This window comes from Protomyctophum parallelum, assembly GCF_964188405.1.
Source record: "Protomyctophum parallelum genome assembly, chromosome: 17".
Lineage (NCBI taxonomy): Eukaryota > Metazoa > Chordata > Actinopteri > Myctophiformes > Myctophidae > Protomyctophum > Protomyctophum parallelum.
Window position 1 is genome coordinate 42,594,494 of NC_139719.1, and position 25,997 is coordinate 42,620,490.

Consider the following 25,997-nt stretch of genomic DNA (forward strand, 5'->3'; position numbering starts at 1 on the left):
CAAGATTTTGTATTTTTTAATTGTCGTTGCCCTGTCGCATCATACACCTGGTTGCTTATTTCTCTCGCTAAATCTGGCAACACTGCTAATCAGCCAGTGAACCAGTTGTCACTGCCTATTGACAGAACACTGCTAATCAGCCAGTGAACCAGTTGTCACTGCCTATTGACAGAACACTGCTAATCAGCCAGTGAACCAGTTGTCACTGCCTATTGACAGAACACTGCTAATCAGCCATCTCTACATATAGATCTACAGACCTCAGATCAGATGTGTACTGTAACATGTACCATGTGATACTGTGGACATTGCTTAAGGTGTGAGAAAAACACTAACAAGGGCCAGTATAGTGCCCTAGCCAGGGCCAGATCTACCATATTGGGAACTTTGGGCACGTGCCCAGGGGCCCTTTTTGTTTGTTTTTTTAGCTCCACTGAATAAGTCCCTGCTAATCCAAATGAAATAAATGGTGTTTAAAAAGGCGAACCGGAATAGGCCTATATAACGGCATAAAACCGCCACAAAACCGGCCTAAAACAGCGTAAATGTGAAGGGGGACCCTTGGAGCTTCAGTGCCCAGGGGCCCTCAGAGGTGTTAACCCATTCTGACCGGGCACCCATTTTGGTGTTAGCATCATGTTATGCTTTAGCTATAATTTTTTTTATTTTTTATCGAAGAACGACTGATATTTTTAGAATCTGATCTCAGGTCAGAATGGGTCCATCAGACCAGTGTGTGTCCAGTGGAAAACCTCGTATGAATCTGATCTCAGGTCAGAATGGGTTAATCCGGCCCTGGTTCTAGCCCTGCGTTCCGTCAATGGTTTTGCTGCTCAGTCTGGAAAGGGACATGTATACGGGAGAAATCAACCCGTGGCTTCTGATTGGTCTGTGGGTTTGGGAAAAAAACACCAGTTTGACGCAGTGTAGATTTTGTCGACTAAAACTTCCTTCGTCATACGGTGGATATTTAAAATGGAAAACATTTATGAAAAATAATATAAAAGTTTTTTCAATTTTTGCCACGGTTTGTTTCTTAGTATATAATCCATTAAGTTTCTTCTGGGTCTCTCTGAGCTTCCATCATGAATCCATTGTATTGTATTTAGGGCTGTCAAAGTCAACGCACTATTAACTAGTTAACTCACAATCCTTTTAATGGCACTAATTTTTTTAATGCGCGATTAACGCACTGTGACGTTTGACAGAATGGTTGAGAGACGCATGCATGTGAATGCAGGCAGTCAGTGAGCCCCGCCTCTCTCCCCCTCTCTCTCTCTCCCAGTGAGTCTACACAATTAGAAAACTTAGAAAACATGTTATTTTGATCAACATGGCCTGTTATCTCTCGTAATGGTACCATTGGCCAACATCAATACAGTTCTTTAGTTTGGGTCTGGAAGGCTAAATGTCATCAAATGGTGGTCCGTGGCTCAAATGCAGAATAAATAATGGGCCTTGATATGAAAAATCTTGAAAACCACTGATTTAAGGTATATTTAGAACGTATACAAAATATGCGATTAATTTGCGATTAATCACAGTTAACTATTGACATGTGATTAATCGAGTTAAATATTTTAATCGATTGACAGCCCTAATTGTATTAATTAATTCCTGTCCATTGTATATGTTATGCGTACCCTTTACCCCTAGACTAATTGGTGCGTAACATTGTATGTAAATAAAGTAGGCTAATATGTTATTAAATATATAATAGAGCCCAGGCCGTAATTCCCCCTTCATATTACTGTTGATCAATTGTACTTTTAACACAATTCACATTATGAAATAGTAATAATGATGTTAGTGAAGTAGGTATGGAGGCATGGGAAGACCTCTGTTACTGAACAAACAATATATCAATGATTTACTAGAGCCATTTTAACAAAACATATCCCGTACAGCACCTTTAACATTTCACAAAGGAAGTTCTGTAGTTCTGCTGAAACTCATCAGAGTCAAAGAGGTGTAAACTGGTCTCAGTTCATCCATAATGTGATCATTAACAGGTGATCTGTCCAATGACAGACAACCAGTGACCATTAACACGTTTAATCTCTGCATTTGAATGCATTGTCTATAGTGAATGAAGCATCAGTCATCATCATTTAGCCTGTTTACATTTTAACCTGGGGAAAAACATTGAATAATAGTCATCAGAAATAAAATATGACAAATTGAACTTACATTGCAACTTAAAAAAGATAGTACAGGAGATGCTGTAGTATATGACTGTCTGCAATCATTTAGGGGGTGGGTGGCAGTTTGTGATTTGGAAAACAAATAGGCCTAACTGTTTCTTTGTAATGATGTAAATCACAGTATGAGCAGTTGTTTCTTCACCAGAGCTGGTTCTACTTGGTTCTGATGTTACTGAAAGAATGTAGAGCAATCCTCTTTGACTCTGCTGCATTCATTAATATCCACTTATATTATTCAATACTGTTGGACATATATTATCCAGATACTCATTGCATGTACATAATATCCATAGCATATCATTTGTGAACCTCATTATCCAGTAGGAGTCCCAATGGAGAGTGTTTGGTAGGAACTACTCCTTTGAGGTTTTCAAGGTTTATTATAAACCAGCAGTTTTTATGCACCACATATAGAAAAACTCCCAGAAAACAGCAGGTATGCTGGCACTCTTATTTATGTTACAATTAAACACTGTTCTGTTTTATTTATTTTGTTTTAGTTATTTGTTTCCTAACTAAATAATCATGTTTTCCATATTAAATGCTTTGACTATGACAATGTCTGTTATTTGGGATTTATGCTGACTACTGCATTTATTTTGCTCACATCCACATAGGCTAATAGGGTGTACTTATGTCCATACATCAATGTATTATAATTTGGATATAGTTTAGATTAATTAAATATGAAGCTTACAAAGCAATCTCACATTTAGCAGTTTATTTCTAGAATGTTGCATAGAGCATGACCTGGGGGAGGAGCTACGGAGGGGTGGAGCATGCAGCAGTTTGTTAGGTTGTGATTGGTTGAGCCATGATTCTATTGTTCTCCTCTTTGGCCAATCAACACCAAGCAGTTAGTGCGTCCACATCTGGCTCTCTAGTATAAGAAGAGTTTGTAGTTGTCAGTTCTCCACAACTCCTCCAGGATAACAATCATTTCTGATCACATCTGACTGTGGACTCCAGACTTCAGCTGAAGATGAACTCTACCAATGCCACCATGAACAGTTCTGCTCAACAGGGAGGACCCAATGATCATCAAGACCTCTGTAAGTTACTTACTGTGTCTATATGGATATACAGCTTGTCATGTTTTGTTTTATATTAGCATTGACTTAAAATACAGTTGTTTGTCTCATTTTCTAAAATGCACAACAGATAGTAATTTATCAAACTATAAATGGATGCTAATGTATGATTGTGTGCATTAACTTTGTTAGTTTCTGCAATTTTAAGTCTATGAAGTACAACTAAGCAACGTTTCATTTGTCTTTGTCCAATTCAGTGTTGCATCATCAGCCTGGTTTACCTGTTCTACCAGAGGTGAATGAACAAAGAACCTTCACTGGAGAGAAACCCTATGGATGTGATCAGTGTGGGAAACAATTCTCTCACATGTCCACCCTGAAAGACCACCAGAGAATTCACACTGGAGAGAAACCCTATGGATGTGATCAGTGTGGACAACACTTCTCTAAAATGTCCACCCTGAAAGACCACCAGAAAATTCACACTGGAGAGAAACCATATGGATGTGATCAGTGTGGACAACACTTCTCTATAATGAGCAGCCTTAAAAGACACCAGAAAATTCACACTGGAGAGAAACCCTATGGATGTGATCAGTGTGGACAACACTTCTCTCAAATTGCAAACCTTAAAACCCACCAGAGAATTCATACTGGAGAGAAACCCTATGGATGTGATCAGTGTGGACAACACTTCTCTACAATGGCACACCTTAAAAGCCACCAGAGAATTCACACTGGGGAGAAACCCTATGGATGTGATCAGTGTGGACAACACTTCTCTGACAAGTCAACCCTGAAAAACCACCAGATAATTCACACTGGAGAGAAACCATATGGATGTGACCATTGTGGACAACAATTATCTCGTTTGGCCAGCCTTAAAAACCACCAGAGAATTCACACTGGAGAGAAACCATATGGATGTGACCATTGTGGACAACAATTCTCTCGTTTGGCCAGCCTTAAAAGACACCAGAGAATTCACACTGGGGAGAAAACCAAATAATTGTGATGTGTTCTCTTACAGTAAAACAGCTGAACTCTCTGGATCCCACCAGGAACAATTGACCTGCAGATTTGCCATACAGTGGATATTTAAAATGGCTATTACGAAAGGTTTTTCTTCTTCTTGTCACGGTTTGTTTCTTAGTATATAACACATTACGTTTCTTCTGGGTCTCTCTCAGCTTCCATCATGAATCCATTGTATTGTATTAAGAAAAACAATTTTGTACCTCTAACTTTTATGTCTGAAGTACAAGTGTTTTCAACTTTTGAGTGGGGTTTCCTGTCCATTGTATATGTTATGCATACCCTTTACCCCTAGACTATTTGGTGCGTAACAGCGTATGTAAGTAAAGTAGGCTAACATGTTCTTAAATATACAATAGAGCCCACGCCGTAATCCCCCTTCATATTACTGTTGATCAGTTGTACTTTTAACACAATTCACATTATGACATAGTAATAATGATGTTAGTGAAGTAGGTATGGAGGCATGGGAAGACCTCTGTTACTGAACAAACAATATAGAAATGATTTACTAGAGCCATTTTAACAAAACATATCCCGTACAGCACCTTTAACATTTCACAAAGGAAGTTCTGTAGTTGAAACTCATCAGAGTCAAAGAGGTGTAAAATGTTCTCAGTCCATCCATAGTGTGATCTGTCCAATGCCAGACAACCAGTGACCATTAACACGTTTAATCTCTGCATTTGAATGCATTGTCTATAGTGAATGAATCATCAGTCATCATCATTTAGCCTGTTTACATTTTAACCTGGGGAAAGAATGTGGGGTTTTTTCATTATTTAGCATTGGAAAAACATTGAATAAAAGTGCAGTCATCAGAAATATCTAAGTAAAGTAGTTAAAAGTAAAGTGTTCGAATTTTACTAATTTGAGCCACTGGAAATGTCCTGACCGCACACACATGAATCCACATTACAACCAAGTGTAACATGTTGATCATGTATGTCATTAAATGTTTGGAATAATTGAAAATGAAGGACTCTGATGTAAACCATTTTTTTGTTTATTTTTCCTCGTATCAGGTTTTTTGTATTTACCTGTACTTTTGTTGAACTGTAACCATTCTACAAACTGAATAAAATGTTGAATCAATCATTTGTTCATTTGCTTTATAAAAATATAGAATACAATTAATTGTTGTGTTACTCAACACTAAAACAAACTGCCTATATGTTTATTTATGTTATATGATTCAAAATGCTAATATGAAAGGTCGTTTTTTTCTTCCTGTTTTGTTTTTCTTAGCATATAATTAAGATGTACAAGCTTGATCTATAGTCTATACTTAAACAAATCAACTTAAAAAATGGGGTGCTCAGAAAAGTCTGAGTAGATGTTAAAATCCCCCAAACATGTTTGAAAGTGAAACATCCATTTAAACATGCAGTCTTTGTTCAGTACCAGGACATCGCACAATCTCTTTGGTAAACATGTGGGTTACAAATTCCATCCTAAAGGAGAGAAAACCCTGCAAAGATTTATCAGCTTGTGTTTTAGTTAAATTTCTTACAGAATTATATTCTGTATGTATCCTATATGAGTTATATTGGATATGGAGACATGGGAAGACCTCTGTTACTGAACAAACAATAATTATATCAATGATTACTAGAGCTATTTAACTACACATATCCCTTACAACACCTTTAATATTTCACAAAGGGTAATATTTAGTTCTGTGTGATAGACCTATTTCTGTAGTTCTGCTGGAACTCATCAGAGTCAAAGAGGTGTAAAATGTCCTCAGTTCATCCATAATGTGATCATTAACAGGTGATCTGCCCAATGCCAGACAACCAGTGACCATTAACACGTTTAATCTCTGCATTTGAATGCATTGTAGCCTGTTTACATTTTAACCTGGGGTAAGAATGTGGGTTTTGTTCATTATTTAGCCCCTGAGTGCTCCTCATTCCCTCAGAGCAGCACAACCTGAACAATGACTTAAAGACTTAAAGTTGTCCAGGTTTCCCAGGTTTACACAAATACAGTTGTTGCTGTTATTGTTACACATCCCTGAATTGCATGGAGTGGAAACCTTGGGGCGGCAGTGGCTCAGGGGTAGAGTGACCAGATGGCAACCGCAAGGTTCCCAGTTCGAACCCGGGCTCCCCCAGAGTTAAGTGTTGAAGTGTCTTTGAGCAAGACTCTGAACCCCTAATTGCTCCCGATATGCATGTTGGTGCCTTGCATGGTTTCCTCCGGTATTGGTGTGTGTGTGTGTGTGTGTGTGTGTGTGTGTGTGTGTGTGTGTGTGTGAATGTACGCCTACATTGTAAAGTGCTTTGGAGGAAGCCTTATATAGGTGTAATTTAAATGGTAGTTTATCATTTACCATTTAACCCTGCACTGCACACTTGAGGCATTTACACATGTGTCCATTTGGCGCCCCAGCATTCTCTAGAGCGATTTCAGAGGCATACAGCGATTGTTTTGTAGCTAAAAATCATATAAGAACTGACGAAGGTCTTAGGACCGAAACGTTTGCTTTTTAATTGCACTTTGAGCACAGAGCACTTTGTCAGAGTCAAAGAGGTGTAAACTGGTCTCAGTTCATCCATAATGTGATCATTAACAGGTGATCTGTCCAATGACAGACAACCAGTGACCATTAACACGTTTAATCTCTGCATTTGAATGCATTGTCTACAGTGAATGAAGCATCAGTCATCATCATTTAGCCTGTCTACATTTTAACCTGGGGAAAGAATGTGGGGTTTGTTAATTATTTAGCATTGGAAAAACATTGAATAAAAGTGCAGTCATCAGAAATAAAATATGACAAATTGAACTTACATTGCAACTTAAAAAAGATAGTACAAGAGATGCTGAAGTATATGACTGTCTGCAATCATTTAGGGGGTGGGTGGCAGTTTGTGATTTGGAAAATAAATAGGCCTAACTGTTTCTTTGTAATGATGTAAATCACAGTATGAGCAGTTGTTTCTTCACCAGAGCTGGTTCTACTTGGTTCTGATGTTACTGAAAGAATGTAGAGCAATCCTCTTTGACTCTGCTGCATTCATTAATATCCACTTATATTATTCAATACTGTTAGACATATATTATCCAGATACGCATTGCATGTACATAATATCCATAGCATATAATTTGTGAATATCAGTCTCCAGTAGGAGCCCCAATGGAGATTGTTTGGTAGGGACTACTCCTTTGAGGTTTTTAAGGTTTATTATAAACCAGCAGTTTTTATGCACCACATATGGAAAAACTCCCAGAAAACAGCAGGTATGCTGGCACGCTTACTTATGTTACAATTAAACACTGTTCTGTTTTATTTATTTTGTTTTAGTTATTTGTTTCCTAACTAAATAATCATGTTTTCCATATTAAATGCTTTGACTATGACAATGTCTGTTATTTGGGATTTATGCTGACTACTGCATTTATTTTGCTCACGTCCACATAGGCTAATAGGATGTACGTATGTCCATACATCAATGTATTATAATTTGGATATAGTTTAGATTCATTAAATATGAAGCTTACAAAGCAATCTCACATTTAGCAGTTTATTTCTAGAATGTTGCATAGAGCATGACCTGGGGGAGGAGCTACAGATGGGGTGGAGCATGCAGCAGTTTGTTAGGTTGTGATTGGTTGAGCCATGATTCTATTGTTCTCCTCTTTGGCCAATCAACACCAAGCAGTTAGTGGTTCCACATCTGGCTCTCTAGTATAAGAAGAGTTTGTAGTTGTCAGTTCTCCACAACTCCTCCAGGATAACAATCATTTCTGATCACATCTGACTGTGGACTACAGGCTTCAGCTGAAGATGAACTCTACCAATGCCACCATGAACAGTTCTGCTCAACAGGGAGGACCCAATGATCATCAAGACCTCTGTAAGTTACTTACTGTGTCTATATGGATATACAGCTTGTCATGTTTTGTTTTATATTAGTATTGACTTAAAATACAGTTGTTTTTCTCATTTTCTAAAATGCACAACAGATAGTCATTTATCAAACTATAAATGGATGCTAATGTATGATTGTGTGCATTAACTTTGTTAGTTTCTGCAATTTTAAGTCTATGAAGTACAACTAAGCAACGTTTCATTTGTCTTTGTCCAATTCAGTGTTGCATCATCAGCCTGGTTTACCTGTTCTACCAGAGGTGAATGAACAAAGAACCTTCACTGGAGAGAAAACATATGGATGTGATCAGTGTGGGAAACGATTCTCTCACATGTCCACCCTGAAAGACCACCAGATAATTCATACTGGAGAGAAACCCTATGGATGTGATCAGTGTGGACAACACTTCTCTAAAATGTCCACCCTGAAAGACCACCAGAGAATTCACACTGGAGAGAAACCCTATGGATGTGATCAGTGTGGACAACACTTCTCTATAATGAGCAGCCTTAAAAGACACCAGAAAATTCACACTGGAGAGAAACCCTATGGATGTGATCAGTGTGGACAACACTTCTCTATAATGAGCAGCCTTAAAAGCCACAGGAGAACTCACACTGGAGAGAAACCATATGGATGTGACCAGTGTGGACAACACTTCTCTCAAATGGCACACCTTAAAAGCCACCAGAAAATTCACACTGGAGAGAAACCCTATGGATGTGATCAGTGTGGACAACACTTCTCTCAAATTGCAAACCTTAAAACCCACCAGAGAATTCATACTGGAGAGAAACCATATGGATGTGATCAGTGTGGACAACACTTCTCTGACCAGTCAACCCTGAGAAAACACAAGAGAATTCACACTGGAGAGAAACCATATGGATGTGACCAGTGTGGACAACACTTCTCTGACCAGTCAAACCTGAAAAAGCACCAGAGAATTCACACTGGAGAGAAACCCTATGGATGTGATCAGTGTGAGAAACAATTCTCTCACATGTCCACCCTGAAAGACCACCAGATAGTTCATACTGGAGAGAAACCCTATGGATGTGATCAGTGTGGACAACACTTCTCTATAATGAGCGGCCTTAAAATACACCAGAAAATTCACACTGGAGAGAAACCATATGGATGTGACCAGTGTGGACAACAATTCTCTCGTTTGGCCAACCTTAAAAGCCACCAGAGAATTCACACTGGGGAGAAAGCCTATGGATGTGATCAGTGTGGACAACACTTCTCTGACAAGTCAACCCTGAAAAACCACCAGAGAATTCACACTGGAGAGAAACCATATGGATGTGACCATTGTGGACAACAATTCTCTCGTTTGGCCAGCCTTAAAAACCACCAGAGAATTCACACTGGAGAGAAACCATATGGATGTGACCATTGTGGACAACAATTCTCTCGTTTGGCCAGCCTTAAAAGACACCAGAGAATTCACACTGGGGAGAAAACCAAATAATTGTGATGTGTTCTCTTACAGTAAAACAGCTGAACTCTCTGGATCCCACCAGGAACAATTGACCTGTAGATACAGTGGATATTTAAAATGGTTATTACGAAAGGTTTTTCTTCTTGTCACGGTTTGTTTCTTAGTATATAACACATTACGTTTCTTCTGGGTCTCTCTCAGCTTCCATCATGAATCCATTGTATTGTATTAAGAAAAACAACTTTGTACCTCTAACTTTTATGTCTGAAGTACAAGTGTTTTCAACTTTTGAGTGGGGTTTCCTGTCCATTGTATATGTTATGCATACCCTTTACCCCTAGACTAATTGGTGCGTAACAGCGTATGTAAGTAAAGTAGGCTAACATGTTCTTAAATATACAATAGAGCCCACGCCGTAATCCCCCTTCATATTACTGTTGATCAATTGTACTTTTAACACAATTCACATTATGAAACAGTAATAATGATGTTAGTGAAGTAGGTATGGAGGCATGGGAAGACCTCTGTTACTGAACAAACAATATAGAAATGATTTACTAGAGCCATTTTAACAAAACATATCCCGTACAGCACCTTTAATATTTCACAAAATAAGTTCTGTAGTTGAAACTAGTTGAAACTCCTCAGAGTCAAAGAGGTTTAAACTGGTCTCAGTTCATCCATATTGTGATCGTTAACAGGTGATCTGTCCAATGCCAGACAGCCAGTGACCATTAACACGTTTAATCTCTGCATTTGAATGCATTGTCTATAGTGAATGAAGCATCAGTCATCATCATTTAGCCTGTTTACATTTTAACCTGGGGAAAGAATGTGGGGTTTGTTCATTATTTAGCATTGGAAAAACATTGAATAAAAGTGCAGTCATCAGAAATATCTAAAGTAGTAAAGTAGTTAAAAGTAAAGTGTTCGAATTTTACTAATTTGAGCCACTGGAAATGTCCTGACCGCACACACATGAATCCACATTACAACCAAGTGTAACATGTTGATCATGTATGTCATTAAATGTTTGGAATAATTGAAAATGAAGGACTCTGATGTAAACCATTTTTTTGTTTATTTTTCCTCGTATCAGGTTTTTTGTATTTACCTGTACTTTTGTTGAACTGTAACCATTCTACAAACTGAATAAAATGTTGAATCAATCATTTGTTCATTTGCTTTATAAAAATATAGAATACAATTAATTGTTGTGTTACTCAACACTAAAACAAACTGCCTATATGTTTATTTATGTTATATGATTCAAAATTCAAAATGCTAATATGAAAGGTCGTTTTTTTCTTCCTGTTTTGTTTTTCTTAGCATATAATTAAGATGTACAAGCTTGATCTATAGTCCATACTTAAACAAATCAACTTAAAAAATGGGGTGCTCAGAAAAGTCTGAGTAGATGTTAAAATCCCCCAAACATGTTTGAAAGTGAAACATCCATTTAAACATGCAGTCTTTGTTCAGTACCAGGACATCGCACAATCTCTTTGGTAAACATGTGGGTTACAAATTCCATCCTAAAGGAGAGAAAACCCTGCAAAGATTTATCAGCTTGTGTTTTAGTTCAATTTCTTACAGAATTATATTCTGTATGTATCCTATATGAGTTATATTGGATATGGAGACATGGGAAGACCTCTGTTACTGAACAAACAATAATTATATCAATGATTACTAGAGCTATTTAACTACACATATCCCTTACAACACCTTTAATATTTCACAAAGGGTAATATTTAGTTCTGTGTGATAGACCTATTTCTGTAGTTCTGCTGGAACTCATCAGAGTCAAAGAGGTGTAAAATGTCCTCAGTTCATCCATAATGTGATCATTAACAGGTGATCTGCCCAATGCCAGACAACCAGTGACCATTAACACGTTTAATCTCTGCATTTGAATGCATTGTAGCCTGTTTACATTTTAACCTGGGGTAAGAATGTGGGTTTTGTTCATTATTTAGCACCTGAGTGCTCCTCATTCCCTCAGAGCAGCACAACCTGAACAATGACTTAAAGTTGTCCAGGTTTCCCAGGTTTACACAAATACAGTTGTTGCTGTTATTGTTACACATCCCTGAATTGCATGGAGTGGAACAACCTTGGGGCGGCAGTGGCTCAGGGGTAGAGTGACCAGATGGCAACCGCAAGGTTCCCAGTTCGAACCCGGGCTCCCCCAGAGTTAAGTGTTGAAGTGTCTTTGAGCAAGACTCTGAACCCCTAATTGCTCCCGATATGCATGTTGGTGCCTTGCATGGTTTCCTCCGGTATTGGTGTGTGTGTGTGTGTGTGTGTGTGAATGTAACGCCTACATTGTAAAGTGCTTTGGAGGAAGCCTTATATAGGTGTAATTTAAATGGTAGTTTATCATTTACCATTTAACCCTGCACTGAACACTTGAGGCATTTACACATGTGTCCATTTGGCGCCCCGGCATTCTCTAGAGCGATTTCAGAGGCATACAGCCATACGGCTGTCTTGTTTTGGAGCTAAAAATCATATAAGAACTGACGAAGGTCTTAGGACCGAAACGTTTGCTTTTTAATTGCGCTTTGATCACAGAGCACTTTATGAGCATGATAAAATATCGCCAACCCCGCATCGGGTATGGGCACTGATGACACGGAGGAGAGAACGGCGCCCACAGCGTCCCCAGCGGGAATCGAACACTTCTAGCTGTGAGGCTACTGTGCCACCGTGCCCCCTTTTTCTTTAACTGTTTGCCCCACTTCTCACTAATGGAGTCGGTGTCATTCTCATGGATAGTGTGAGTCGGTGGTCCTGGAGCAGCATTTCATTTTAATGATGTTCGTGGCGGAGAAGGCCTGCCTCACAACTACATGTGTGGAGGCAAACATGGCCAAGGTGTGTGGGCACTGTGGGGGGGGGGGGGGGGGGGGGTGCTCATTTTGTGGAGACCTGACACCAGATTCTACAAATCATGACAGTTTTTCGGGAAAAAAACCCCCATTTTTCTACATGTCGATGGTGCTCAAACTGTTTAATGTCTAGGATCCCCACAGTTATTGGGATGGGGACGCCGTGTCCCATCTGAATATATGCTGCTCCAGGAACCTCCAAAAGCAAATATTTGAGTTAAACACATTCGCCGTGAAAGAATATATATATTCAAAGATTTGCGCCACATTTTCAGCTTGTAGCTACGAGCTTGTAGATCTGCTATTTTTCAACGGTTAAAGGGACATTTCACCCTTTTTGCAAAAAAATATATGTTAATGACGTTTAGAAGCTTTAGAACACTTTCCTGGGGGTCTTTATGTATGTAATATGTGGTTTTAGATATTTTAGATTGTAGCAGTGAGCCTGTTGTCTCTGATGTCATGGACACTGGGCTCACTTCCTTCCTGGACTACATGTTGTCTCAGTAAGACAGCTCTCCCCCTATCCACAAGGAGGAGCAGTGCACCAAAGAATTATGGGAATTGTAGTCCAGGAAGGTAGTGAGACCAGTGTCCATGACATCAGAGACAACAGGCTCACTGCTACAATCTAAAATATCTAAAACCACATATTACACACATAAATACCCCCAGGAAAGTGATCTAAAGCTTCTAAACGTCATTAACATATAGTGTCCCTTTAAAGTTTAAAATAATGCTTATTATATATGTGGTTTAAAGCTAAGGCGATACATATGTGTTTCCAGGCCTTAGTGTTTTAAGCATTTTTTATACATTATAAATGTATTGTATTCTTAATTCAGAGAGAACGTTTTTAACTAAAATCTTTGCTTCTGGGGGGGGGTCCCTGGAACAGCATATTTTCAGATGGCGGTCGGCGGCCAATTACATTTAATTCTGGGGGTCCTTGACATGAAAACGTTTGAGAACGACTGACATAGAAACATGGGGTTTTTCAGAAAACTGTCATTTTCAAACCGACATTTTTAGAATCTGATCTCACGTCAAAATGGGACTGTAGCATACTGGTCATTATGACTGCAGGACTAGTGCGTCGATCCCAGATATATGGTCTCTGTCTGGCAGCAACATCTGCTGCCTGGACATCAATCTGTTCCACCTGGAGACATCATGCAGCATGGAGACATCATGCAGCATGAGACCTCTGGAGACATCATGCAGCATGAGACCTCCTGGAGACATCATGCAGCATGAGACCTCCTGTTCCACCTGGAGACATCATGCAGCATGAGACCTCTGGAGACATCATGCAGCATGAGACCTCCTGGAGACATCATGCAGCATGATACCTCCTGTTCCACCTGGAGACATCATGCAGCATGAGACCTCCTGTTCCTCCTGGAGACATCATGCAGCATGAGACCTCCTGTTCCACCTGGAGACATCATGCAGCATGAGACCTCTGGAGACATCATGCAGCATGAGACCTCCTGTTCCACCTGGAGACATCATGCAGCATGAGACCTCTGGAGACATCATGCAGCATGAGACCTCCTGTTCCTCCTGGAGACATCATGCAGCATGAGACCTCCTGTTCCACCTGGAGACCTCATGCAGCATGAGACCTCTGGAGACATCATGCAGCATGAGACCTCCTGTTCCTCCTGGAGACATCATGCAGCATGAGACCTCTGGAGACATCATGCAGCATGAGACCTCTGGAGACATCATGCAGCATGAGACCTCTGGAGACATCATGCAGCATGAGACCTCCTGTTCCTCCTGGAGACATCATGCAGCATGAGACCTCTGGAGACATCATGCAGCATGAGACCTCCTGTTCCTCCTGGAGACATCATGCAGCATGAGACCTCTGGAGACATCATGCAGCATGAGACCTCTGGAGACATCATGCAGCATGAGACCTCCTGTTTCACCTGGAGACATCATGCAGCATGAGACCTCTGGAGACATCATGCAGCATGATACCTCCTGTTCCACCTGGAGACATCATGCAGCATGAGACCTCTGGAGACATCATGCAGCATGAGACCTCCTGTTCCTCCTGGAGACATCATGCAGCATGAGACCTCTGGAGACATCATGCAGCATGAGACCTCCTGTTCCTCCTGGAGACCTCATGCAGCATGAGACCTCTGGAGACATCATGCAGCATGAGACCTCCTGGAGACATCATGCAGCATGAGACCTCCTGTTTCACCTGGAGACATCATGCAGCATGAGACCTCTGGAGACATCATGCAGCATGATACCTCCTGTTCCACCTGGAGACATCATGCAGCATGAGACCTCCTGTTCCACCTGGAGACATCATGCAGCATGAGACCTCCTGTTTCACCTGGAGACATCATGCAGCATGAGACCTCCTGTTTCACCTGGAGACATCATGCAGCATGAGACCTCCTGTTCCACCTGGAGACATCATGCAGCATGAGACCTCCTGTTCCTCCTGGAGACCTCATGCAGCATGAGACCTCCTGTTCCACCTGGAGACATCATGCAGCATGAGACCTCCTGTTCCTCCTGGAGACCTCATGCAGCATGAGACCTCTGGAGACATCATGCAGCATGAGACCTCCTGTTCCACCTGGAGACATCATGCAGCATGAGACCTCCTGTTCCACCTGGAGACATCATGCAGCATGATACCTCCTGTTCCACCTGGAGACATCATGCAGCATGAGACCTCCTGTTCCACCTGGAGACATCATGCAGCATGAGACCTCCTGTTCCTCCTGGAGACATCATGCAGCATGAGACCTCTGGAGACATCATGCAGCATGAGACCTCCTGTTCCTCCTGGAGACATCATGCAGCATGAGACCTCCTGGAGACATCATGCAGCATGAGACCTCCTGTTCCACCTGGAGACATCATGCAGCATGAGACCTCCTGGAGACATCATGCAGCATGAGACCTCCTGTTCCTCCTGGAGACATCATGCAGCATGAGACCTCCTGTTCCACCTGGAGACATCATGCAGCATGAGACCTCCTGGAGACATCATGCAGCATGAGACCTCTGGAGACATCATGCAGCATGAGACCTCTGGAGACATCATGCAGCATGAGACCTCCTGGAGACATCATGCAGCATGAGACCTCCTGGAGACATCATGCAGCATGAGACCTCCTGTTCCTCCTGGAGACATCATGCAGCATGAGACCTCCTGTTCCACCTGGAGACATCATGCAGCATGAGACATCCTGTTCCACCTGGAGACATCATGCAGCATGAGACCTCCTGGAGACATCATGCAGCATGAGACCTCCTGTTCCTCCTGGAGACATCATGCAGCATGAGACCTCCTGTTCCTCCTGGAGACATCATGCAGCATGAGACCTCCTGTTCCTCCTGGAGACATCATGCAGCATGAGACCTCCTGTTCCTCCTGGAGACATCATGCAGCATGAGACCTCTGGAGACATCATGCAGCATGGAGACATCATGCAGCATGAGACCTCTGGAGACATCATGCAGCATGAGACCTCTGGAGACATCATGCAGCATGAGACCTCCTGTTCCTCCTGGAGACATCATGCAGCATGAGACCTCTGGAGACATCATGCAGCATGAGACCTCTGGAGACATCATGCAGCATGAGACCTCCTGGAGACATCATGCAGCATGAGACCTCCTGGAGACATCATGCAGCATGAGACCTCCTGTTCCACCTGGAGACATCATGCAGCATGAGACCTCCTGTTCCACCTGGAGACATCATGCAGCATGAGACCTCCTGTTCCACCTGGAGACATCATGCAGCATGAGACCTCCTGGAGACATCATGCAGCATGAGACCTCCTGTTCCACCTGGAGACATCATGCAGCATGAGACCTCCTGTTCCTCCTGGAGACATCATGCAGCATGAGACCTCTGGAGACATCATGCAGCATGAGACCTCCTGTTCCTCCTGGAGACATCATGCAGCATGAGACCTCCTGGAGACATCATGCAGCATGAGACCTCCTGTTCCACCTGGAGACATCATGCAGCATGAGACCTCCTGGAGACATCATGCAGCATGAGACCTCCTGTTCCTCCTGGAGACATCATGCAGCATGAGACCTCCTGTTCCACCTGGAGACATCATGCAGCATGAGACCTCCTGGAGACATCATGCAGCATGAGACCTCTGGAGACATCATGCAGCATGAGACCTCTGGAGACATCATGCAGCATGAGACCTCCTGGAGACATCATGCAGCATGAGACCTCTGGAGACATCATGCAGCATGAGACCTCTGGAGACATCATGCAGCATGAGACCTCTGGAGACATCATGCAGCATGAGACCTCCTGGAGACATCATGCAGCATGAGACCTCCTGGAGACATCATGCAGCATGAGACCTCCTGTTCCACCTGGAGACATCATGCAGCATGAGACATCATGCAGCATGAGACCTCCTGTTCCTCCTGGAGACATCATGCAGCATGAGACCTCCTGTTCCACCTGGAGACATCATGCAGCATGAGACATCCTGTTCCACCTGGAGACATCATGCAGCATGAGACCTCCTGGAGACATCATGCAGCATGAGACCTCCTGTTCCTCCTGGAGACATCATGCAGCATGAGACCTCCTGTTCCTCCTGGAGACATCATGCAGCATGAGACCTCTGGAGACATCATGCAGCATGAGACCTCTGGAGACATCATGCAGCATGAGACCTCCTGTTCCTCCTGGAGACATCATGCAGCATGAGACCTCTGGAGACATCATGCAGCATGAGACCTCTGGAGACATCATGCAGCATGAGACCTCCTGGAGACATCATGCAGCATGAGACCTCCTGGAGACATCATGCAGCATGAGACCTCCTGTTCCACCTGGAGACATCATGCAGCATGAGACCTCCTGTTCCACCTGGAGACATCATGCAGCATGAGACCTCCTGTTCCACCTGGAGACATCATGCAGCATGAGACCTCCTGGAGACATCATGCAGCATGAGACCTCCTGTTCCACCTGGAGACATCATGCAGCATGAGACCTCCTGTTCCACCTGGAGACATCATGCAGCATGAGACCTCCTGTTCCACCTGGAGACATCATGCAGCATGAGACCTCCTGGAGACATCATGCAGCATGAGACCTCCTGTTCCACCTGGAGACATCATGCAGCATGAGACCTCCTGTTCCTCCTGGAGACATCATGCAGCATGAGACATCATGCAGCATGAGACCTCCTGTTCCACCTGGAGACATCATGCAGCATGAGACATCATGCAGCATGAGACCTCCTGTTCCTCCTGGAGACATCATGCAGCATGAGACATCATGCAGCATGAGACATCATGCAGCATGAGACATCATGCAGCATGAGACATCATGCAGCATGAGACATCATGCAGCATGAGACCTCCTGTTCCTCCTGGAGACATCATGCAGCATGAGACCTCCTGGACATCAATCTGTTCCACCTGGAGACCTCATGCAGCTCTGTGTCACCTGCCTTGAAAAGCCCCCTGACGTCTGGAACGATGGACAATGGATTCAGATTTTATTTAACCAGTAGAAACTAGAAACCAGACTATAGTCTCTTTTACAACTGTGAACTGGCTAAGAGAAGAGGCTAAATAAGTGACACAGCTCTGCCAGTAACAAAAAATACAAGACATTAACAGGACCAAAAAATGCAATGCTCATGAATACCTACCGAAGAAGATCAAAGGGAGAACAGGAACGCGACACAATTTGCTAATAAACTAAAAAGCAAGAGAACCAACATTTGCTATACGTGAAAGCAGGAGCAATGTTCGGGAAGTGTGCCCATGGCAATCCTTAATCACATAAGCCAGTTTGAGTCTGGTCTGGTCTGTACAGTAGATACAGTAGATACTGTACAGTTTGAGTCTGGTCTGCAGGTCATTCCAAGACCATGGAAGGACCAGGAGGAGCTGCTGTCGAAGCTAGAAGCTGCCAATGGGCTTTCGACTCGATGTCAGACAACAAGGCCGTATTTCGAAGAGAGGCCTATTCATACTGCAGTGTTAGGTGATAAGGTGAAGAGAGGCCTATTCATACTGCAGTGTTAGGTGATAAGGTGAAGAGAGGCCTATTCATACTGCAGTGTTAGGTGATAAGGTGAAGAGAGGCCTATTCATACTGCAGTGTTGGGTGATAAGGTGAAGAGAGGCCTATTCATACTGCAGTGTTAGGTGATAAGGTGAAGAGAGGCCTATTCATACTGCAGTGTTAGGTGATAAGGTGAAGAGAGGCCTATTCATACTGCAGTGTTAGGTGATAAGGTGAAGAGAGGCCTATTCATACTGCAGTGTTAGGTGATCAGGTGACCACTGAAACGGTGCTTAGTAACACAACAGAGAGATGTGTTTGGGCGAGCGGTGAGTCATATACCACCGCGGCGTGACGTTGTCTTGTAGTTTTCCGGTGGTCGCCCTATCACCTAAAACGGTAGTATGAATGGGCCTTTAGTACTATCCCGGCAATGTTCTGGCTGCAGACACTACACAGTTTCCACTTGTTTAACCAAAATCTAGTCACTCTAATCTCAGTGACTTCCTCCTGGGGGATCCCGAGGCGTTCCAAGGCCCTCCATCTGCGCCTTGGTCTGTCCCGCAGCGTCTCCTCCGAGGACCTCCCTCGGGAGACCCTCCGAGCCACCTAAGCTAATCATCACCTAATCATCAAGTTAAATGTGTAACGGTGACCTGTTTGTTTCTCCTCTGCAGCTCATCGTACGACCACAACCTGGAGAGGAATGTCGCCATCAAGAAGCTCAGCCGCCCCTTCCAGAACCAGACGCACGCCAAGCGGGCGTACAGAGAGCTGGTGCTCATGAAATGTGTCAACCACAAAAACGTAAGACACACACACACACATCTCTCTGCTACTGTTACTGCTACACGCCAAGCGGGCTCATGAAATGTGTCAACCACAAAAACGTAAGACACACACACACACACACACACATCTCTCTGCTACTGTTACTGCTACACGCCAACGTAAGACACACACACACACACACATCTCTCTGCTACTGTTACTGCTACACGCCAAGCGGGCTCATGAAATGTGTCAACCACAAAAACGTAAGACACACACACACACACACACACATCTCTCTGCTACTGTTACTGCTACACGCCAAGCGGGCGTACAGAGACCTGGTGCTCATGAAATGTGACCAGATTTGACTGAGAGACTGCCATCGTGCACATTCCAGCTTTTCACCAGAGGAGAAAAACTTTTTCTTTTTTTACTCAAAATGAGTTTGTTAAGTTAATGTTGTTCCCTGCTTACTGTGTGTATATGTTATATGATGCACTGTGACCTTAAGGGAAGACCGGTGTATACAAACCGGATGTTGTTATACTGTGAGTCAGTTGTTGAGTCGGGGTCTGGCGACGTGCCGGCAATAAAGTTGTGTTGAGAAACTACAGTTGTTTTATTCCAGTAACAGAGTTGATAGCACAGACAGATTATTCACATACTATAACAAAATACATACATAAATGGATGCACCTGGGGCGTATCCTCAGTGATGTATCCCAAGGTCATCGGGGTTTCGGGTCTCGCAACATCATACCCCTCACTCAGGTGACCCAGCCGGGGTGATCAAGTCCCGACTTACGTCCCAGTAGCTACCCTTGATAAGTCCCACTAGGGAAAAACCAGGGCCACACAATCCGTTCCGTTCCGTTCACATGGAAGGACTAGGCTCTGTGGGTTGACACCTGTCCGGGCCCCTCCTACGTCTCACCAGGTCCACTCCTGCTCTCACCAGGTCAGGCCCTGTGCGTTGCACCAGACTCCCAGCACCAGGCACTTAATTTTTTTACTAGAGCATGTCTGAAATAAGTGTCAGAGCTGAAATCGACATGTAATATGAAATAAATGCTTAAACATGTACAGATAGCTGGGTGTAATGTTAGAGACCACAGAAGTGAACCTTTCAAGCCTGTTTTCTCAACTCGCTGTTTTCTGCAAGACATTACTCTATAAGCCATATCTCCAAAACTGGTGGGTCAAACAATATGTCAATTTGTAGCTATGATTCCCTGCTTTCATATGACATGAAAAAACGAAAATTCAAAAAAATCCAATGGCAGTCTCTCAGTCAAATTTGGTCACAAATGTGTCACCCACAAAAACGTAAGACACAAAACAAACACACATACATCTCTCTGCTACTGTTACTGCTACACACCAAGCGGGCGTACACTGCAGAGAGCTGGTGCTCATGAAACGTGTCAACCACAAAAACGTAAGAAAGACACACATGTGCGTGCCGTACCTGCGCTCTCTGCTATTGTGTATACACAATTACACACATAGGAATTAGTTTTGACATTAACATGAGTCCATTCAATATTTCTTTTTCACAAATGCCAACACAACACAAGACAACACCGTGCAGGGAAAATAAATATAATAGTTGGGGATAAATATCACATCCCATATATTACTTGTACCACTGTTTTCTGCCATAGTTGTAAACCCTTTCATTGTGGCATCCTTATTTGGGGCGAAATGGAAATCACGCTTGTTTTTGACCCAAAAAGAAGCATCCGAGATATTTATCATTCCGAAAACGGCGTCGCCATAGACAGCATAAGCCAGCGGACATTTCCATTTCCGTTTTGTTTTAGTTTTTCTTTACCATACCGGAGTGACAGTTGAGCGTAATCAATTGACAGGAAAAGGCGATCTTGGCGCAGAGTGCCAATACAAAATAGGCGTAGTTTAGTATAGTATAAAATAAGGCTTAAATGTGTTTATTTTAATACTAAAGAAAAGGCGGCCATCCGAGCACTCAAAAGGTTACAAAATGAGCAGAGGGTGGATAGAAATAAATGCACTTTATTTAGAAAAAGTTTCAAATAAGCCAACATGTTTCGACTCCAACAGAGTCTTCATCAGGGCAAGTATGCTTATTTTAACCCATTCTGGTGTTAGCATTATGTTATGCTTTAGCTATTGAAAAATAGCAGATCTACAAGCTCATAGCTTGTAGATCTGCACTCGCACTAGTGAGTAGGTCTGCTATTTTTGAGAAATCGAAGAACGACTGACATATAAACATAGCTTATTCTCCTAAACCGCGGCGCGTCGTGAGCATGTCAGCCCAACGCGGGACACCGCCGCACGACGAAGAAGAAGGAGCCGAGGCTTAATACATTTAGACCTGAGGACCTGATTTCTACAAAATGTCTTGTTTTCTGAAAAACCCCAATGTTTCTGTCAGTCGTTCTCAAACATTTTCATGTCAAGGAACCCCGAAATTATATGTAATTGGCCGCCGACCCCCTTCTGAAAATATGTTGTTCCAGAGACCCCCAAGAAGCAAAGATTTGAGTTAAAAACGTTGGCTCTAACAGAATATATTATATTCAAAGGTTTTTCACGATTTAAAATAAATAGCAGATCTGCAAGCTCGTAGCGAGGCACTCGGTGCCGCGCTATGAGTTTGTAGTTCTGCTATTTTTCAACAGCTAAAGTACAACATAAATGCTTAAAAACACCAACGGGGGTTCCCGCCCAGAATGGCTTAAGCGTAACGATCTAAATGTCACCGTGACATTTCACATGCTGAAGGCCAAGGATATTATTCATTATCACCCACCCCTCCCCCCCCTCTCTGCATCCCATAATTACAATGATTTGTGCGGTTTGTTGTCTTTGCACAGATCATCGGCCTATTAAATGTATTCTCGCCACAGAAGACGTTGGAGGAGTTTCAAGACGTGTGAGTATTTCTCCTCTTGTTTTGTACCTAAGAGAGGACTTCCAGGTTGGGGACTCGCTTTGTAGAACTGCTGTGTGTGTGTGTGTGTGTGTGTGTGTGTGTGTGTGTGTGTGTGTGTGTGTCTGTGTCTGTGTCTGTGTGTCCTGTTCTTGCTGTTATAGGCAGCTTGTCTGTGTGGAGGAGGATGTGCCATGTGTGTCCTTGATTGATTGATTGAAATATTTATTTACAGTTTGCAGAATTACAGTATACATTTCAAGCACAAACTCAATACAAAGACTGTTGACTGAGTGGACGACCCAATAAAGCATTACACTTGTTTACAAGAGGGTCCACCTTGTTCAATTCATCGAGTGAACATGAACTGTCGACGCCGGCCGTCATATTTGTTTCCTTCAAATTAATTGTAATTTGTGGATTTTAAATTAATGATTTGGATCATCCCTTTAGTGTGTGTGTGTGTGTGTGTGTGTGTGTGTGTGTGTGTGTGTGTGTGTGTGTGTGTGTGTGTGTGTGTGTGTGTGTGTGTGTGTGTGTGTGTGTGTGTGTGTGTGTGTGTGTGTGTGTGTGTGTGTGTGTGTGTGTGTGTGTGTGTGTGTGTGTGTGTGTGTGGCTTCCTTCAGACACAATGCAGCAGCAGCATAGATAGCATAACATACACAACAGCAAAAAACACAGCAAGCACAGCAAACAAAGAGATATTGTAACAAAAAAAACATTGCCTGGATGCACCTGGGACGTATCCTCAGTGATGTATCCCGAGGTCATCACCTGGGACGTATCCTCAGTGATGTATCCTATAAGGTCATCACCTGGGACGTATCCTCAGTGATGTATCCCAAGGTCATCACCTGGGACGTATCCTCAGTGATGTATCCTATAAGGTCATCACCTGGGACGTATCCTCAGTGATGTATCCCGAGGTCATCACCTGGGACGTATCCTCAGTGATGTATCCTATAAGGTCATCACCTGGGACGTATCCTCAGTGATGTATCCCGAGGTCATCACCTGGGACGTATCCTCAGTGATGTATCCCGAGGTCATCACCTGGGACGTATCCTCAGTGATGTATCCCAAGGTCATCACCTGGGACGTATCCTCAGTGATGTATCCCGAGGTCATCACCTGGGACGTATCCTCAGTGATGTATCCCAAGGTCATCACCTGGGACGTATCCTCAGTGATGTATCCCAAGGTAATCACCTGGGACATATCCTCAGTGATGTATCCCAAGGTCATCACCTGGGACGTATCCTCAGTGATGTATCCCAAGGTCATCACCTGGGACGTATCCTCAGTGATGTATCCCAAGGTCATCACCTGGGACGTATCCTCAGTGATGTATCCCAAGGTAATCACCTGGGACATATCCTCAGTGATGTATCCCGAGGTAATCACCTGGGACGTATCCTCAGTGATGTATCCCAAGGTCATCACCTGGGACGTATCCTCAGTGATGTATCCCAAGGTCATCACCTGGGACATATCCTCAGTGATGTATCCCGAGGTAATCACCTGGGACGTATCCTCAGTGATGTATCCCAAGGTCATCACCTGGGACGTATCCTCAGTGATGTATCCCAAGGTCATCACCTGGGACGTATCCTCAGTGATGTATCCTATAAGGTCATCACCTGGGACGTATCCTCAGTGATGTATCCCAAGGTCATCACCTGGGACGTATCCTCAGTGATGTATCCTATAAGGTCATCACCTGGGACGTATCCTCAGTGATGTATCCCAAGGTCATCACCTGGGACGTATCCTCAGTGATGTATCCCAAGGTCATCACCTGGGACGTATCCTCAGTGATGCATCCCAAGGTAATCACCTGGGACGTATCCTCAGTGATGTATCCCGAGGTAATCACCTGGGACGTATCCTCAGTGATGCATCCCAAGGTAATCACCTGGGACGTATCCTCAGTGATGTATCCCAAGGTAATCACCTGGGACGTATCCTCAGTGATGTATCCCAAGGTCATCACCTGGGACGTATCCTCAGTGATGTATCCCAAGGTCATCACCTGGGACGTATCCTCAGTGATGTATCCCAAGGTCATCACCTGGGACGTATCATCAGTGATGTATCCCAAGGTCATCACCTGGGACGTATCCTCAGTGATGTATCCCAAGGTCATCACCTGGGACGTATCCTTAGTGATGTATCCCAAGGTAATCACCTGGGACGTATCCTCAGTGATGTATCCCAAGGTCATCACCTGGGACGTATCCTCAGTGATGTATCCCAAGGTCATCACCTGGGACGTATCCTCAGTGATGTATCCCAAGGTCATCACCTGGGACGTATCCTCAGTGATGTATCCCAAGGTCATCACCTGGGACGTATCCTCAGTGATGTATCCCAAGGTCATCACCTGGGACGTATCCTCAGTGATGTATCCCAAGGTCATCACCTGGAACGTATCCTCAGTGATGTATCCCAAGGTCATCACCTGGGACGTATGCTCAGTGATGTATCCCAAGGTCATCCTGGTTTCGGGTCTCTCGAACATCATACCCCTCACTCAGATGACCCAGCTGGGGTGATCAAGTCCTGTGTGTGTGTGTGTGTGTGTGTGTGTGTGTGTGTGTGTGTGTGTGTGTGTGTGTAAGGCATTGAACCTCTACCATGAAATGTTCTATGAGCCGGGCCTGGCTGTAAACAAGTTCTTGAGCTTAGTCCAGTTACCCTGGGTAAACATAGTACCTTTCCTTTCCTGTGTGTGTGTGTGTGTGTGTGTGTGTGTGTGTGTGTGTTGCAGGATACCAGGTGATGGAGCTGATGGGTGGGGGGGGGGGGGTGTGCGGCATAGAATGTGATGATTTGATTGGCTGATGTATGATGACATCGTCATACATCATCATGATACGCACCGCTCACTGTATGATAAGAGCCCCTCACTTCACAGGAGTGTGATTATTTTTTTCCATTGTTGAGGGGCGCTAGCCCATACAACGCCTGGCTTTGTGCGTTCGGCCTGTGGCGTCACGTGTGGGGCTAAGTCTATGGACTTTGTATGACGGATATTCTTCTGTACATCAAAGCCAATGGTAAATGACGTAAGTGGGTGACTGACCTCATCATCATAAATGATCATCATGACAAATTGACCTGCATTGAATCCAAGGCTTCATGGGGTGTGTAATTTATAGAAGATAAGTCATTTTTTGGGGTGAACTGCTCCTTTTACACAGATCTCGAACGAAGATGAATCCCCTTGCACTAGAGAGGACCAAATGTCCCCACAAGTATAGCAGAATATGACACACGGACCATTTTCCTGGTATCACCAGATCAGAGTCAAAAGGTGCAGATTAGAATTGCCGTGTGAATTGGTGTCATTAAGGCGTACACGGCAACAGTTTGTGTTGTGTGTGATTTCACACCTGAAGATATATAAGATGATGCACCGTGTTGAAAATGACTGTAGACGTCGAGAGATAAGAAGTGGAGAGAGACAGACACACAGACACACAGACAGACAGACAGACAGACAGACAGACACACAGACAGACAGACAGACACACAGACAGACACAGACAGACAGACAGGCAGGGCGATGTTGTGTTGGACCGTCCACACACCAGGAGGACCAAAGCGAACCGATCCCGCTGCTGTAGCAGTGAGGAACAGACTGTATTCCTTTGGAGGCTACTATGATGGAGGGAACAACATGGATCAGATGGACGTCCATGTCTTCAACACAATGTCGTTATGCTGGGAGAAGTTACCTCCAGTGAGTCCTGGAAGAGGAGACGG

The 25,997-nt window shown here is 43.4% G+C and overlaps 1 protein-coding gene across 2 annotated transcripts in view; it reads left to right on the forward strand.

The window, feature by feature from the left end:
• mapk8b (mitogen-activated protein kinase 8b) overlaps positions 1–25,997 on the forward strand; it is a 102,943-nt gene that overhangs the window by 37,947 nt on the left and 38,999 nt on the right. For both annotated transcript variants that reach the window (XM_083788154.1, XM_083788155.1), the window contains exons 2-3: positions 19,216–19,345; positions 22,174–22,232. In XM_083788154.1, coding sequence (XP_083644280.1) covers positions 19,216–19,345; positions 22,174–22,232 — 189 coding nt within the window. The remainder of the gene's footprint in view (positions 1–19,215; positions 19,346–22,173; positions 22,233–25,997) is intronic.